Source organism: Epinephelus lanceolatus, chromosome 1 (genome assembly GCF_041903045.1).
Source record: "Epinephelus lanceolatus isolate andai-2023 chromosome 1, ASM4190304v1, whole genome shotgun sequence".
Classification (NCBI taxonomy): Eukaryota; Metazoa; Chordata; class Actinopteri; order Perciformes; family Serranidae; genus Epinephelus; species Epinephelus lanceolatus.
In genome coordinates this window covers 42,638,582-42,656,953 of record NC_135734.1, presented here as the reverse complement: position 1 = coordinate 42,656,953, position 18,372 = coordinate 42,638,582, and the positions used below count along the sequence as shown (strand labels likewise).

Genomic DNA, 18,372 nt, shown 5'->3' with positions numbered 1-18,372 from the left:
TTAAAGTCATATTTTGCTTTTTAGATTCAGATTCATTTGAATAGTCTAACTGAGGCCCAAAGATGCAAAATCATCTGGTATTTCACAAAGCAATGTCTAAAAGATGAATATAAATTTGTGGAGTGGGACTTTGTTTTTTCTTCTTTCCTTTTCCATTAATCATCTCATGACCCCTCAGATTTATCCTGTGACCCTTTCGAGGGTCCTGACCCTGAGGTTGGGACCCACTGGACTTAAATGCCTACCTGCACAGCTCCACCACGAGCAGATACACCAGTACAATGTTACTTAAAAACTGATGTGTCAGTGTTAAAAATCTGCTAATGTCGTGATAATAATCAGTTGCGGATTAAACAAGTACTTTTACTTTGATACCTTAAGTACACTGTGCTGAGAATACTGTACTTGTATATCAGTAAGGTTAGCATTGTCAACTCACAGTAAGAAGGTTGCTGGTTCAAACCCAGAGTGGGGGAGCCCTTCTGTGCGGAGTTTGCATGTTCTCCCTGTGTCAGCGTGGGTTTCCTCCAGGTACTCCAGCTTCCTCCCACAGTCCAAAGACATGCAGGTTAACTGGTGACTCTAAATTGTCCGTAGGTGTGAATGGTTGTCTGTCTCTATGTGTCAGCCCTGTGATGAGTGTCTGGTGACCTGTCCAGGGTGTACCCTGCCTCTCGCCCAATGACAGCTGGGATATGATCAGAACACGTCTTCCACACAAGACCCTTTGGCTTCTTATCACCTATTAACCACCTCCCCAACTTTGTTCTAGACATGGCTGACAGATTTAACTCAGTTTTTTCAGTGACACCTGGGGCTGATTCAAGATGACCTTCTCCAGTAAATAACACTTAAACATCAGAGATATGGAGAAAAATCAGACTCATGACTTTTGAATTTACTGAATAAAGTTGTTTTAACTGTTTGTTGTACTTTCTGTTTCATGTTTTCTTCTTCACATATAGTTCAGTGTTTTTTTCCAAACATCAGAGAAACACAAGTGAAACACAAACACCAGACTTCATCAAGAAATGAGGAACTTAAATTCAGTACTTTAAATTTGCTGCCTTTGGTTTTCAATTCAGAATTTTTAACTTAGAATTCAAAATTTGAACATTATTATTCTGCGTCCACTCTGTGTGTGTGTGTGTGTGTGTGTGTGTGTGTGTGTGTGTGTGTGTGTGTGTGTGTGTGTGTGTGTGTGTGTGTGTGCACTCTAAGGAGGAAACTAGTTGAGCAACTGTATTTGCTTTCTCAAACATTGGAGAGGACCTGCCCTAACAGACACACACACACACTCACTCAGGTACCTCCCATCATACTGTTAGAAGAAAACACAAAGCAGTTAGTTTCCATCTGTTGAAGAGTGAAGACAGAAGAGAGCAGATGAGACGACTTCAGAGAGACAGGATGTAGAAGAGCAGACAGGTGAACAGGTATCAGGATCATCATGTCCATCACTGTGACTCTGAAGAAGATCATCAACCTGCCGGGACGATCTGACAGAAAGGTCGAACTCTGCTTCAGAGGTCAGTGACACACTCTCACATGTCTCTATCTGGAACACTCTGGGACCAGGCGTACTTCAACTACTGTTTCTTTTGTGTACTTTTGCTCTCAGGATTGTTTTCCTGGTTTGTCCGCTTTGAAAAGTAACTAAGTACATTTACTCAAGTACTGTAAGTACAGTTTCAAGGTGCTAGTACGTTTATTAATTTTAGGCTAGTTTATTCTTCGACTCCACCACATTTTTTGACTTTAGTCACTTTGCAGTCTTAGATTTTTATTACAAAATACAATCAGCAAATGAAACGTTATTGTTTCATTTGTTTCAGTTCATAAAGTTATCAAAATTACTTCCAACTTTACTATTTTTACTGAAGTACAAGGTATGAGTACTTCCACATCTGACCTGCAGCGGATGATCCTTTAAAGAAGAAATACCACACTGTTAATGGTCCTGAGCAGGGGTAGGACACCTGCGGCTCCTCTTCAGGGGCTCCTTGTGGCTTTGACAAACAAAAAATCATACAGACATGAAAAACAACTCTTTTCTTTTTTTACATTTAAAATTTCATTTATCATTGTTGTAGGTCTAAATGAATTATGCACCTAATGTGAAGACATTTCATCAATTAACGTGCATCTGTCAAACCTCTTGCGTCTCCGTAGCTAGACTTGCTTTGGATCACAAATCTAAGAATTTAAAAGTGTGCGGACAGATTGATTTGCTTTCTCCGCCATTTCTGCAAAGTTAAAATTCTAAATAATCCAAAAAAAAAAAAAAAACACTGCAGAGGAGCCACCTTTCGTAAAATGTTTTAATGAATGCTCATTTAGACCCGTTAGTTATGTTGATACCCAAATTGTGTTTCGCGGCCTCAGACGGATTTCTTTTCATTATTTTAGTCAAAAACAGTTCTTTTGATAGTTAAAGTTGCCAAGAACTGGTCCATTGTGTAGGATTTAATGCCATCTAGAGGCTGAGGTTGCAGATAGCAACCAACTGAAACTTCTACTGTGTGCTTAATATGTAGGTGAACTTCAGCAGTCGAAGTGAAAACATGATATAAATGGCTCATTCTTTTTTGGCCTTTTTGTTATCACAGTGCAGCTAGAGAGTAGGAGGAAAGGGGGAAAGAGAATGGGGATGACACGTAGCAAAGGACCTCTGGTTAGAACCCGGGCCCCTGCAAGGCACTGACCCTATGTGGGGCAGACGCGCTAGTCGCTGAGCGAGAGGTCGCCCCATAAACAGCATATTCCAATTAAATCAAATCACATTCTTATTTTCAGGTGATTATACACTGATGAAAACATAGTTATGAATTTTATGTACCAGCTCTGCCAGCAGAGGCCTCTAAATCCTACACTGGACCTTTAACTTCTCAATTTTAAGGGTAAAAGTCCTACGTATTAGCAGTAAAGTGTCCTTTAACTATAAAAAGTAAAAGTATTCTTTATGTAGAATGTCTTCTCTCAGATTGTTATCTTATTATATACAGTAGTGAGTGAGTCACATTTTAATGCTGTTGCTGGTCACCGTGGGACCTTAAAATTTAAAGCTATCCAAAAATCCTGTGTAAAGTCGTATAACATAGAGAAGTTTCTAGAGAGTTCCCTAAAGTAGGCTCCCCAAACCTGCGTGAATGGACATGTGCTTTACCTGTTTGAACAACAGCTGACAAACAGTTGTTTGGTGACACAACAACACAGAGTCATGTGATGTTGTTTGTGTTTACTGCTGTTGTTTGAGTGAATGTTATGAATGAAAAGGAGGCGTGTTGGTGTCCCACTGCAGCTCTGCAAGGAAACACACAGAGGCTGTTTTATCTCATCTGTAGTTTTAACTGAATTTTACTTTATCTTTTATCATATGTTTTTATCTTCTATCTTCTTGTCTCTTTCACAAATGTTTTGTCTTTTATGTTCAGCACTTTGTGTCACATTTTATGCATAACTTGTGCAATATAATTAAAGTTATTCTTATTATTTCTATTGGATTCCCTTCACTTCACTGACAGCATGTTAGGGAAGGGTGTGTTGATTTTCAGAACAAGGGGAATAATCACAAGAAGTTAGTGAGTTAGTTAGTTAGTTAAAACATTAGTTTGGATCAAGTTTCACAAGTGAAACTTGATCCAAACTAATGTTTTAAGACAGACTAGGAAAAAAAGTGAGCCTTTCCTTAAAGACTGGGGACATGGGGAGGTTTATCAGAGCTCAGGCTGAGTTAACAGACATGATGTTCACATAATGAGCAAATAGAGAGAATAAAGATAAATTATCATAGTTACATTCAGATGGTTGTTGAAAAAAAGAGTACTATAATTATGAAAGTAATTAACTTGAGTTATCAGGAAGCACACAGGTTTATTATACTTAAAAGAGACATAAAGGTATTTGGAAAGTTTTCTGTCTGAAAAAAATATATAAAGGAAGGAACATATCTTCATGAAATAATAAATTAAAGGATATAATGTTGAATTTAGATTAAACACTTCCTGCATTAACTGACCTAACAACAACAACAACAACAACCTCACATATAAAACAAACAAGCTCAACCTCAGTGTCGTCACATCTGGTCAATTTAAATTAAGTTTGTGAAATATAAATGAACATAAACATGCGTCACGTATAACTCTTTAAATACATTTTATCTCTGTTGAACACACAGTACTTGGGTGATGTCTCAGTGTACAACCATGTCTTGTGCAGTCACATAAAATCCTATGAGCCTGGGTTTTGGGCTCTGGTGGTTTACTTTTATGATCTTCTGATGTGATGACATTGTAAATGTGAGAAAACTCCTGCTGTCTCTTATTTGGGTTTTATTTAAATTTGTCAATGTTGTAAACCATCTACACTGTCATAATTTAATATTTTGTCTTGTTTTCACATCTTGTGTTGATCCCAGGAAGAGCAGTCGTTACTGCGGTTACACCAAAAAGAATAGATTTTTGATGTTAAGCGACACAATCTGCTGAGATTCTGCACATAAACTCTGTACAATAAAAATAATATTCATGCTTAATCTGAAATGGCATCAATAACAACTTCATGGGTCAGTTTTACCAGCCAGTGAACGAGCTAACGGAGCCTGAAGCATCAGTGCTGTTGCCATGGTTACCTGTCTGTTTGTCTGTCCTCCAGGTTTCACCCACAAAACCAGAATCCTGCAGTGTGAGAACTTGGCCATCTTCAACGAGGTCAGTGAACCGATGTCACACGTTCAGAGCCAATCAGAACGCTGAGTGATGATGTCATCATTATAACCAGTTCATGGAAAAGCTGAGACACTGAGAATCACATGACCTTCATTACGTGTGTGTGTGTGTGTGTGTGTGTGTGTGTGTGTGTGTTACAGCAGCAGGAAGCCGCAGTTATTTGTCTGCTTCAGATTGAAACTATTTTAATGGGGCTGATAGGACGCTGTACCACTCCTACTGTACACTCACACACACACAGCCGCTCCTTCAACACACACACCCACGCCTACAGAAGAGATTCCTTTTTTTATATTAAGCCCAGGAGCCAGAAGAAAACATTGGCGTTGTACATTTCTCCCTACCACAGATACGTTACATTTGTACGTTTCATATGAAGTGACGTAGTTCAGATTTCATGTGTGTGAGTTTAGTTTGTCAGAAGGTGGAGGGGATGATGGATGACGTGACACCTAGGTGAGACGGCTGCCAAGGTGCAGACCACTGTTTGAGACCAACAACAAAACTGGTTGTTTTTTAGTGAGACATCGGCATCGGCTTCCAGCCATGATTGTGGCACCAAAACATGAGCCCAAACATGACCTTTTCCGAACCATAACCATAACAAAGTGTTTTTTATGCCTAAACATAACCAAACTTTTACCAGAGCACCATTGAAACATAAAGAAATGTCAAGTCAACACATCAGTGGTTTGCAAAAACGTACAATGCCAACATTTATTTGACTGGGTTGTTATTCTACTGCACTATACCATACCAGTGAGACCTTGAGGAATAAAAAACAAACACCTCCTTAAAAGCTTTGCTACGATAGGTGGAGATATGCCCCCTTTCAGCTTGTTAGTACTGGACCTTTTTCTGGTTGAACTATTATGTCACAGACCAAACAGTCAACAAACAGGTTAGCTACAGTTAGCTAGCAGCAAACTGGTACCATGGTGGATAACTTGACAGCTCCGTACATTTCAAACTTGCTGTATGCTTTACTTTTTGTACAGACGAGATGCATGCTGGATGTAGATTTCACCATGTTGTTACCGGCCTCTTCCTCTGTCATGCATTTAATGCTATTCAACTTCTGGGTCAATGCCCAGGGCAGAAACCGTGGAGCATTCGCAGAGCATCTCGGCCAATTTGGGTCCAATTGTCGCCTCACAGCAAGAGGGTTCCTGGTTCGAACCCAGGGTGGGGAGCCCTTCTTCAGAGTTTGCATGTTCTCTCCGTATCAGCATGGGTACTCCAGCTTCCTCCCACAGTCCAACATGCAGGTTAATTGGTGACTCTAAATTGTCCGTAGGTGTGAATGTGAGTGTGAATGGTTGTGTGTCTCTATGTGTCAGCCCTGAGTGTATTCCACCTCTTGCCCAGTGCTGGGATAGGCTCCAGCCCCCCTGCAACCCCTAACAGGAGAAGCGGTTATGGGAAATGAATTAGTTAATGAATGACTGTATAGGAATTCGACTCCCAATTGCATTATCTGGGTGTGTTAGTCCGACTTTGAGAATTTCGATTTACAGTCAGGTCCATAATTATTTGGACAATGATACAGTTGTCATCATTTTGGCTCTGTACACCACCACAATGGGTTTTAAATGAAACAATGAATACCTGCTTAAAGTGCAGACTCTCAGCTTTCATTTAAGACTTTTTTCAAAAATGTAGTATGAACCGTGTAGGAATGACAACCATTTCTTCACACAGTCCCCCGACTTTAAGGGCTCATAAGTATTTAGACAAACTAACATAATCATCAATTAAACAGTCAGTTTTAATACTTGGTTGCAAATCCTTTACAGTCAATGACTGCCTCAAGTGTTGGACACATAGGCATCATCAGATGCTGGGTTTCTTCCCTGGTGATGCTCTGCCAGCCCTTTACTGTAGCCGTCTGCACTTCCTGCTTGTGTTTTGGGTGTTTTGCCCTCAGTTTTGGCTTCAGCAAGAGAAACGCATGCTCAGTTGGATTCAGGTCAGATGATATGACTTGGCCATTGCAGAACATTCCACTTCTTTGCCTTAAAAATGTCTTTGGTTGCTTTTGCAATATGCTTCAGGTCATTGTCCATCTGCACTGTGAAGCATCGTCCAATGAGTTTTGAAGCATTTAGTTGAATCTGAGCAGATAATGTAGCCCCAAACACTTCAGCTTTCATCCTGCTGCTCTTGTCAGCAAGACAAGACTTCACTAGAATAAATACAGAGGGTTTATCACAAGATGCAAACCATTGGTTAGCCTTTAAAATGGAAGGCCAGATTAGAGTTTGTCAAAAACCATCAAAAAAGCCTGTACAGTTGTGGAACAGCATACTATGGACAGATAAAACAAAGATCAGCTACCAGAATGATGGGAAGACAAGAGAAGGAAGAAGGGAAGGAACTGCTCATGATCCAAAGCACACCACCTCATCAGTGAAGCATGGTGGAGGTACTGTTATGTCATGGCCATGTATGGCTGCCAGTGGAACTGGTTCTCTTGTATTTATTGATGATGTGACTGCTGACAAGAGCAGCAGGATGAAAGCTGAAGTGTTTGGGGCTACATTATCTGCTCAGATTCAACTAAATGCTTCAAAACTCATTGGACGCTGTTTCACAGTGCAGTTGGACAATGACCTGAAGCATACTGCAAAAGCAACCAAAGACATTTTTAAGGCAAAGAAGTGGAATGTTCTGCAATGGCCAAGTCATATCATCTGACCTGAATCCAATTGAGCATGCGTTTCTCTTGCTGAAGCCAAAACTGAGGGCAAAACACCCAAAACACAAGCAGGAAGTGCAGACGGCTGCAGTAAAGGGCTGGCAGAGCATCACCAGGGAAGAAACCCAGCATCTGATGATGCCTATGTGTCCAACACTTCAGGCAGTCATTGACTGTAAAGGATTTGCAACCAAGTATTAAAACTGACTGTTTAATTGATGATTATGTTAGTTTGTCTAAATACTTATGAGCCCTTAAAGTCGGGGGACTGTGTGAAGAAATGGTTGTCATTCCTACACGGTTCATACTACATTTTTGAAAAAAGTCTTAAATGAAAGCTGAGAGTCTGCACTTTAAGCAGGTATTCATTGTTTCATTTAAAACCCATTGTGGTGGTGTACAGAGCCAAAATGACGACAACTGTATCATTGTCCAAATAATTATGGACCTGACTGTAGTTCAATTTCAGTCAGACCATAATGTTTACATGTACTGTATTTTGAAAGTCTGGTTTTAGTCAGGTGAACACAATTAATCCATTTTCGCTATTGTCATGTGAACGTTCTGATCGTGATTTTGAAAGATGTTCTCTTATTTCTGAAACAGAACCAGGAAGTTCTGGTTTCACTTCAGCTCAATGTGGTGTGGTGAAATTACAGGCTGAGTTCTGCAGAAGAAGTTGGATAAATGTTTGATTTAATATCTCTGAATGGAGGAATGCTGAGGCTCATGGGTATTGTAGTGTTGTGAGTCATACAGACCAAACTGAAAGAAATCTCCTGGAGACTCTGTGGTTCTGAGGTTCTCCTCAAAACAAACTTCATTGTGATTTTACAGAGGAAGAACGTATTTGTTGAAGCGAAGCCTCCACCCACGTCACTACACCACCACTTGTTTGTTGACTTAATCACTGCTGACAGGTCAGATAGTGTAATTACAGTCACCTCTGAATGACATGAGCGCAGCAGCGAGCTCTGAGTGTGTTATGTTTCTCTGCTTCTGAGTCAGGCTGGTGTTTGCTCTTCAGGTGTGACCAGGTGCATGTGTGTGTGTGACTGTGTGTGCCTAAAGCTAGCACACGGTGAATAATTGTTGTAGTGGTAAATATATAGTGTTAACACAGAAATAGTCTCTTCCTCCTTCTTCTAGTTGGAGTTTGGGTGCGTGAATGGGTGAGTGTGACTTGTAGTGTAAAAAGCGCTTTGAGTGGTCAAAAGACTAGAGAGGCGCTATATGAGTGCAACTCTATTTACCATCCACATCTGACACCAGAGACCATCTTAGAACTGAGACTGGGTTACCGTCTCTCCCAATATAAAACCATCTGTGATCATGTGACCACACTGAGTTCATGTAATCACACCTGAGTCATCTCTATTGGTGGAGGAAGTCTATGAGATGTGACTGAAAGCTCAGGAAAATATAAAACAGAGACTTTTAATTGCAGATCAAATTGTATGTTATTTTACAGCATTTCCGTTGGCCTTACTACGGCAAAGTAACCAGAGAGGAGGTTTTGACCGTCAGTGTGTACAACTGCAGTAAAGTCTTCTCCAACAGGTAACACACACACACACACACACACACACACACACACACACACACACGCTACCAAAATACACACAAAAACATTGTTTTCATGTCAGAGTAACTTAGAATAAGTGTCTTTGTGTGTGTAGACTGCTCGGTAAGCTGGTTGTCAGTCTCCAGCATGTTGTTACCGCGGGAAGGCTGTTGCTACGGGAACCGCTCACTGATGCCAACTACAGCCTGACTGATGTAAGGACACAAACAAACACACACACACTGTTGTGTCAGAGATCACTGATGCTGGTTGACATCACTTTGCGTTCTCCTCTCTCTCTGTAGATCTACATCGAGTTGGACGTTCGATATCACCCAGTTGAGGGAACAGCAGGAGGTTGGGATGGAGTCGACTTCCTCAGAGTTGAAGACCAGGATGAGTAGGATCACTTTCTGTTACTATTTTAAATCATTTGCACCCATTTCTTTAAATCCTCTTGTTCCCATCTCCTTCTCTAGAGTCATATGACAGATGTTTCAGGCTGATCTGTAGAGTTACACCAGTCCTAATTCTGCTCTGAGATTAGTCTCATGAAAGTTAGACAGCTAAAAATAAGTAAAGGTCTTGTTCATAAGTGAAGGTAGAATGAAGCGTGAGATGGATCGGCACAGAGTCTGCAGTGATGCCGGCGCTGTGCTGGACCGTCGTGGTGAAGAGGGAGCTGAGCCAGAAGGCAAAGCTTTCGATTCACTGGTCCATCTACGTCCCAACCCTCACCTATGGTCATGAGCTCTGGATAGTGACCGAAAGAATGAGGTCGCGGATACAAGCGACCATGGGGTGGCTGGGTTTGGCCTTAGAGATAGGGTAAGGAGCTTTGACATCTGGAGGGAGCTCGGAGTAGAGCTGCTGCTCCTTCACTTTGAAAGGCGTCAGTTGAGGTGGTTCATGCATCTGATCAGGATGCCTCCTGGGCGCCTCCTGCTGGAGGTGTTTCAGGCACATCCCACTGGTAGGAGGCCCCGGGGCAGATCCAGAACATGCTGGAGTGATTACATATCTCATCTGGCCTGGGAACGCCTCGGGGACCCCCAGGAGGAGCTGGATAGGACTGACTTAAAGCCTAAAAAGTTAGACACCCTCGGCTAACTCAGAAATTGTCAGAATTTGTGGTTTGCTAACAATGTTGTGGAGCCAATACTGACGCCTATATTAGCCTCTATTTGTTTATATTTTGGCAAACTGGCACCATTTAAAGTATGCTGAATTAGCTATTAGCAGTTCCTGATTGCGATGTACCAATGACTTGACACACAGTTCTCACTAGATCATTTTGATAGTGAAGAAAACTTAAAAACGAGATTATTTTCAGGCAAGTTCTGGAGTTATGAGAAGTATCCTTTTGTGTTTTCTAAGCAGATATATGGAGTTTTTTGTGGTGAACATTGGAGATAATGTGGTGAGGATATCCTCCAAAAGTTTTATTAACACTGAACCTCAAAAAATGTGTATTATGTATGTGTTGACATTCAAGAATGTTATGTCTACAAGAAGGAGTATGAACTTTTGACACACATTGTGGCAATCGAGCATTTAGGGTTTTAAATTATGTGAATTGGCCGTTGTCTCATTCACCACCCAATCGCATGAAAAAATCTTGGCATTGTACATTTCTGCAACAGTGTATATATAACATCTGTACTTTATCATGCAACAAACTCTATACTTCAACAAAGTTAGGGTTAACATGTGGTTATGTTAAGGTACAAAAAACACCTGGTTATGGTTAAGAAAATATCATGTTTGTTTCTGTAATAATGTTGCAGCGTGAGCAAAAGGAAAGAGAAGAGATTTCAGAGACCACAGTAATAAGTATGCAGCAGTGACGTTTTTGTTGACAATTTAGAAGAAGTAGCACTGAACCCTGCCAAGATATGACACCACAGCATCTTAGCTCTGCTGCAGGTCTGCACACTGGGATGTTTTTCTATTGGCACACTTTATTTGTCCAGTAAAATGACCTGAAACTGCTGAATTCTTAATAAATATACCCAGAATTCATGCTAAGTTAGTCCTACAGTACTTACAATATTCAAGAAGTAGACAGCTTTTTGCAACGACTGAATATTTGTTTGACCTAACCATAGTCAAACCCACCTTTGTGAAAGTGGCCCCAGGACGCAAAGATTTGAAGCAGAGGAAACTGTTAACCAAGCTGTGAGAAAAGAGAAAAGAATCCACAAACAGCAAACCCTCGGGGGGTTTCAGTGTTTCATGTATTTACAGAAGATTAGTGCAGATTTCCAGACCAGCAGGAGGAGCTCTGACCAGTCTGAACAAGTTATTCTTTTCTCTCATGTCATTTTGTTTTTCTTCCTTCATCCTCAGTTCAGGGCTCGTCATCAGGAATGAAGGATTCAATGACCCTGAGAGGTAGGGAAGTTACATGACTCACACAGTCATTCTCTTATACTAGATACTCATACTGATGTATCTATGAAAAGATAATATCAGACACACCCAAACATCAATCGGACTCTACTCTGAACACCCAAACATGACCCTCTCCTCATCCCCTGGAACCCTGGAGTATTTTGGGGGAAACTATTCACTGCTCTCTGTCTCTCCTCTGTCAGTCAGCCAACCATCACTCGCCCAGGTCCGCTGGAGAAAGAGGCTCGGCGTCTGGGAAGGAGCCTGGTCCGGACTGGGGATGAAGATGACGATGACGATGATGATGATTTTGATGATGACCTGATGGACTTGGAGGCCTCTGACATCATCTTCACTCCTCTGCTGAGGTGTGGTTACTTCACTGTTTGTCTGTTTACCTGACTTCTGTCAGCTCATGATCTGTTGTCAACAACGTGTGTGTGTGTGTGTGTGTGTGTGTGTGTGTGTGTGTGTGTGTAGTCGTTCCAGGCCGATGTCCAGGAATGTTGCTGCGGCGACACCCAAAGTCCAGAGCTTCCAGGTGAGTTCATCCATCCATTTTTGAGCGCGAAGTAGGCTCCATGTTACCGTGGCAACAGGCCCAGACGTCCTTTTCTCCAGACAATCCTCCAACTTCTCCCGGAGGATGCTGAGGTGATGTGGAATCACTCCAGCACACCCAGTATTAAAGCAGATATAATCTATATATTTAATGATCTTCATGTGAGAGGCATTTCTTCTAGTGATGAACCTGACTCTGCTGCTCCGCTCCACTTTGCTGAGCTTTATAGTTCCAGCTCATTGTTCAGGTGTACTTTACTGTTTCTGTTCAGTCTCACTGCCCTCATAGCTTCAATTTCAGCAGCAGCAGGCAGCTGTTACAGTACAAACAACTCTTCAGACCCACTGTACACTACCTGTACAACAGCAAACACAGACAGTCACAGTTAGTGGAGCATGTGCCAGCTACAGAGACAGATATTTCCCACTGAGAACATGCTTTACTTCCTGCCTGAGAACATGAACACAACTCTCACTCTGGTTATACAAAGACTTGTAGCAGCGGTCCTACTGCCCCCACAACATACCCGACATGACCTGGCTCATAGGCTGTGACAAAAATGGGAGACACATGGTATCAACTAAAAAGTGCACACATTTAATATTAACAGAAGATATTTATAAAAACTGTTGGTCTTTGTTGTTGGTCTCGATCTGGAGTAGTCTGCAGCTTGGCAGGTGTCTCTCTCAGGTGTCACGCCATCCAACAACCACCATCCTCTCCACCTCCTCATGAGACTGACTGAAACAAATTTTGTGTAATTATAATACTTAATTTTACAAATGTACATTTGTCTTTGTGTATAATTGACCCGGTTACATATATTAGCATTCATATGAAGATATCTGTTTATAGAGATTAGCTGAAATGAGTGGTGTGCAGAGGAGGAGGTCTCGGCCCGGATTTCCACAGGCTACATCAGATTAACCTGAAATATTGGCCCCCGAAGGGTATCATTGTCAGCCTGATAGACAATGAGTTCCAAGACTGCTGAATCTGAGGTTCGACAATCCGCCTTTTATACATCACTGAGGTGTGTGTGTGTGTGTGTGTGCACAGGTGAATGTGAACATCCTGGAGGCTCAGAAGCTGGTTGGAGTGAACATCAACCCCGCAGTTTTCATCAGAGTCGGAGGTCAGAAAAAACACACCAATACACAGAAATCGACCAACTGCCCGTTCTACAATGAGGTAATACAGAGAGGAGTACAATACAGCTCCATAAAACACAATATAATACAGTAGAATACAGTGGAGTAGAGTAGAGTACAAGCTGTTTGCCTCTTCTCGTCTTTCAGAACTTCCAGTTTGAGTTTCAAGAGCCTCCACAGATCCTCTTTGATAAAGTCATAGAGATAAAGGTCAGTTCTACTGTTTTTTCCACTTCTGTTTCCACTGCTGTTACCATGAAACAGTGGGTGTGGCCTAACTGAACACCTGTAACTGTCATGTCCTCTCAGGTGTTCCACAGGCGGACTCTGGCCTTCCTGATGACCCACATCGGAACCTTTAAGATTGACATCTCCACCGTGTTCAACCAGCCAGGTACCAGTTCTGCTCACACTGCAGTACTCTGATCAACACACTGTACAGCACTCACTGACCTCTCTGTGACCTCTCCAGACCACCGCTTCTACCAGAAGTGGGCTCCTCTCACCGACCCGGCAGACACCAGGTCTGGGATCAAGGGTTACGTCAAGGCCAGCCTCAGTGTGCTGATGAGGGGAGATGCCCTGAGCATGTCCAGTCTGCCACCACCCTCCACGAGCGGAGCCAGTGAGGACATAGAAAAGTCAGTAACACAACATACTGTCACATTAATCATCATCATTACTGTGAGTTTAGGAGGCTGGTTCGATTAGCTCAGGGCTCTGATGTTATGTTTTTCTTGCAGGAACCTGCTGCTTCCTCGTGGTATGCCAGTCGAGCGTCCATGGGCTCGGTTTCGTGTCCGTGTCTACAGGGCCGAGGGTCTGCCCACCATGGAGGAGGGGCTGATGGCCAAGATGTCAAAGGTTACTGACCGGACGGTCTTTATTGACCCCTATGTGCAGGTGACCTTCGCTGGACAACAGGTAATCAAACGTGTATATACAGATGTTGTGACATATTGTCTCCTCCAGGGGGCAGCAGCCCACCAAGAAGCTTTTCGGGAATTTGGCAAATAAATTTAGTCCCTGTACTATACACAGGTACCAAAAAGGTCTGTTCTGTGGGGGGCGTTCAATGTAAAAATGTGTTGACTTTATGTACGCTAACGTTACTGCTCATGTAAATGGAGTCTGATGGAATTAGCGATGGTGAGAACAGTCCTGAAATCAACCTCAAAACATCAACCTCTGTAGTGATCCTTTTCAGACGTTGTAAGACACAATAACAACCTTTGTGGCAAAATCGAACACTTTCAGTGTATGTAAATGGATGGTGCTCAGTAGCCTGCTGGGATAACACTGCAGTCAGTTTCTCCGTCAATACAATCTGATTTAAAAAATTGCTGTCTTCATTAGTCACATAGGCACCAAATTATGGGGTCCATATTGGAAAATACTGAAGTTACCCTTTAACAACAGTGTCAGATTCTACACAGTTTTATGATATCTAATCTTTAGGGTTCTTCAGGGTGGACAGACAAAAAGAAATAAGCAAAGATGACCTTTTGTTATTAGTTTACTTCCTCTGGTTCTTGACTTCTTGACCCCTTTTTTTTTTTTAAGATATTTTTTGGGGCATTTTTAGCCTTTAATTGATAGGACAGACAAGCGTGAAGGGGGGAGAGAAAGAGGGAGTGACATGCAGCAAAGGGCCCACAGGCTGGAGTCGAACCCGGGCCGCTGCGGCAACAGCCTTGTACATGGAACGCCTGCTCTACCACTAAGCCACCGACACCCCTTCTTGATACTCTTTGGTCAAAATATGCAAATTGTCTTTTAATACTACAACAAGGAGTTGCCAAATCTGAAATTTTCTAATTGTACTGAGTGTCTGTGTCTGCAGGGGGAGACATCGGTCGCCAGCGCCACCAGCTCTCCAGTTTGGAACGAGGAGATTTCCTTCATTGAGCAGTTTCCTCCTCTGGCTCAGCGAATCAGAATCCAGGTCCTTGATGATGCAAAGATGGGAGACATCGCCCTAGCAACACACTACCTGGACCTGCAGCAGATTTCTGACCCCACCAGGAACGGTATGACCTGTGTCTTTTTTGTTTGTTTGTTTTTTTGTTGCTGTTTTTTTTCTTTAATAGCAATCTACTACACATCAGACCCCACTTTCAGTGAGACAGGCTTATATCAGTTTCTGTTTTATAATTTTGATCATATCTTTTTAGATTGCTGTTAAGCTACCATCAGTAGAGTGCTGCAGGGATGACATTTATTTGTAGGCCTACTTGGAAGTTAACATTGCCCTCACTCATCAGAGAGCGTTTGGGATTTTTCCATTCGATTTTGGATTATTGCAGAAAATAAGCTTTGTGACAGAGAAACGTTTATGAAACTTACACATTTTGTTCAGCAACATTATCTTCACAGATGAACACCACTTTTATGATTTTTGAAGTGTAAATTTAATCATCAGAAGTAAAAAGCCAATGTTAGGCTGTAAACGCAATAGTCTCATGGATGTGTTGCTGTACTGATGGAATCTGTGCTGTTGAAATTATGTGTGGTGTATTTTATGTTTTTAGCCTTCAATAGAAACAACTTAATAATGCTAGCCTTTATTTGAACACCAATTTTTATCAGTGAATTTACTGGAAACACGTGTCTGTCTGCAGGGTTCAACCCCACCTTCGGTCCATGTTGGGTGAACCTGTACGGTTCTCCTCAGAACTCCACCCTCGGAGACGTCCACCAGGTAAACCAGACATGACCAAACAACCAAACCTGACATTTAAAGCAATAAGCTGACATTGTGGGAAATCCACTAATTTGTTTTCTTTCTGAGAGTTGAAAGAGAAGATTGATACCACTCATGTCTGTATGATAAATATAAGACTAACAGCCAGCAGATGGTTAGCTTAGCTTAGCATGAAGACTGGAAACAGGGAAACAGCTCGCCTGGCTTTGTTCAAAGGTAACAAAATCTGTCCACCATCCCCTGATTAAGTTAAAGGTCCAGTGCATAGGATTCATATATATATATTACAATCACCTGAAAATAAGAATCTTATGTTTTCGATTCCTTAGACTAGGCCATTTATATCTACATATGTAGCAGGTCCTCTCTCATGGAGTTCGCCATGTTGTTTTTACAGTAGCCCAGAATGGACAAATCACACACTGGCTCTAGATAGGGCCATTCTCGTTTTCGCCTCAGCCATCATATTTCTGAGAAAAAGTTTCAGTTTTGTAACCTCACCGCAAGTTGCCACTAAATCCTACACACTGGACCTTTGAAGCCCAGTTCAGACCAAAGATTCACAACGAGACAAAACCATTTCCAGTGTTAACTGGCTGACCCACGTATTGAATCTAAAGTTTGTGCTTTGGCAGGCTCCACTCATAACATTGATCGTAACCCTGCCTTGCGGTCCTTGTTTCAATCCACAACCTATTTTTAAAATGTCTGCTGGGTTAAAAAAAAAAAAAAAAACTGTTCCAGACTGAAGTTGACTAATCCTTTTTCTCCTCCAGGCTTTGAACCAGGGTCTGGGTCATGGAATCTTCTATCGTGGTCGAATCCTCCTCGCTCTCACTGTGGAGGTTTACTCCTCCCCTGCTGCCGTCACTCAAGATGCGGCCTCTGCAGCTTTGGGAAAGGTTACTTCCTACTTCCTGTATCTTGCACAAGTAGCAAAAATAACATTTAAATAAATAAAATTCACTTAAAGTACCAGTTGAATTATAGTTATTGATGCATTCATTTGTTCATTACTTTAATGTTGCAGGTGGTAAATCATGTTTTACTTATATATACTTATATACTGCTGTGTATTTATGAATTTCCCTTCTGGAAAAGGTCCTATATTAACCTATAATGCTGAATTATGATTTATTTGTTGAATATATTTTGTATTATTAGTCTGAATGTAGTGCAGGAAAAAGTACAATATTTCCTTTGAGATGTTGTGTAGTAGAAGTATAAAGAAGCAGAAAATGGAAATACTCAAGTAAAAGTTAAGCACCTCAAAATGTGTACTAAAGTACAGCATTGAGTAAATGTACTTAGTTACTTTCCAACACTGGAAACCAGAATATCTAAAAAAAAAAAAAAATCTTATGTGACTTTAATGATACTCAGCTGATCTCAGCAACTTTCTCAGATAATGTCACCAATCTAATGTGACTTCCTGTGCTTCCTTGAAGATGAAGGGAGCGCTGGGGAAACTGGGACTGAGGAAGAAGAGGAGCAGCAAGAAGGAGAAGAATAGGGAAGGTCAGTGTACTGAGGAGAAGCAGGAGAAATGAGCAACTAAACTTTAAAGGAGAGGGTGTAGTTTCCTATCATCATTTGTTCATCATGTTGAAACGTTGAAATGATGCTATGTACAAATGTCAGAGACGTCTGGTGGTTCATCATCTGAAGAAGCGCAGAGTGAATAAATCCTGTGAGCAGAAACAGTCACGTTTATTTTCTTGTTGTCACGGTAGCATCCGTGGCTGCCAGCGGAACCGGCGACGATTCAGGAGAGGCGGGAGTTGAGGTACCAGAGTCAGTTACCGTGGAGGTCGAGGAGATCCACCCACTCCCTGAGGTCAGTGCAGCCACCACCAACACCACCATCATCATCAATAAGCGATTTTAAACAAACTGTTTCTTGGTTGTGTCTGTGATATTAAATATTCAACTTTGTATAACTTTATTTTTATCATGATTTCTTTTTAAATCAAAGAATACAGTGTGATGTTTGGGCCATGTGAAGTCCATGTGCTTTTCCTGCCTTTCGTTGTTTCTTTGTAAATTCTCCTCCCTAATGTATAATTGTATATCATCTGCATATAGGTGAAAAGAAATACCTTTAAAACTACTTATTATCCTCTCCAGTGTCAGGATATACAATACAAGGCAACAAAAGAGGAGCCACAACAGAACTTCACTCCGTAAGACAGAGTTGCAGATGAGGAGGTGTTCCAGGAAGATAATGGAGTGACTTCCTGCAGCTCTCTGACTTTTCCTCTTGTTTTCTGTCCTCAGGGTTTCCTGGGACAAAGGGAGGAGTTTCTGTTGTTCGCATCACTGTTTGAGATCACTATGATGGACCCGTCTGTAGGAACCAGACCGATGTCCTTTGAACTCTCCATAGGTAAACAGTGTGTTCTGTTTCCTGGATATCTGTACTAGGGCTGCAACTAACAATTATTCGGATTAATCTTCGTTTTAAACTATATTATCTTAGTTTCACATGTATGAGATGTCCAAAATGATCCCTTTTAACATGTTGCCTAACAGAATTATTTGAGCAGTGCACAGTCATTATAGGATTTGC

At 41.6% G+C, this 18,372-nt stretch overlaps 1 protein-coding gene across 1 annotated transcript in view; it reads left to right on the top strand.

Annotated features, from left to right (window-relative positions):
- The first annotated feature begins 1,355 nt into the window (after positions 1–1,355).
- Positions 1,356–18,372, top strand: part of fer1l4 (fer-1 like family member 4) — a 39,476-nt gene continuing 22,459 nt past the window's right edge. The window contains exons 1-19 of the mRNA XM_033625662.2: positions 1,356–1,529; positions 4,657–4,712; positions 8,900–8,988; positions 9,108–9,207; positions 9,298–9,392; positions 11,342–11,386; positions 11,590–11,754; positions 11,867–11,927; positions 13,008–13,139; positions 13,247–13,309; positions 13,409–13,493; positions 13,572–13,740; positions 13,843–14,023; positions 14,943–15,129; positions 15,721–15,800; positions 16,580–16,705; positions 17,252–17,321; positions 17,537–17,640; positions 18,081–18,189. Coding sequence (XP_033481553.1) covers positions 1,451–1,529; positions 4,657–4,712; positions 8,900–8,988; positions 9,108–9,207; positions 9,298–9,392; positions 11,342–11,386; positions 11,590–11,754; positions 11,867–11,927; positions 13,008–13,139; positions 13,247–13,309; positions 13,409–13,493; positions 13,572–13,740; positions 13,843–14,023; positions 14,943–15,129; positions 15,721–15,800; positions 16,580–16,705; positions 17,252–17,321; positions 17,537–17,640; positions 18,081–18,189 — 1,996 coding nt within the window. The 5' untranslated portion in view covers positions 1,356–1,450. The remainder of the gene's footprint in view (positions 1,530–4,656; positions 4,713–8,899; positions 8,989–9,107; positions 9,208–9,297; positions 9,393–11,341; positions 11,387–11,589; positions 11,755–11,866; positions 11,928–13,007; positions 13,140–13,246; positions 13,310–13,408; positions 13,494–13,571; positions 13,741–13,842; positions 14,024–14,942; positions 15,130–15,720; positions 15,801–16,579; positions 16,706–17,251; positions 17,322–17,536; positions 17,641–18,080; positions 18,190–18,372) is intronic.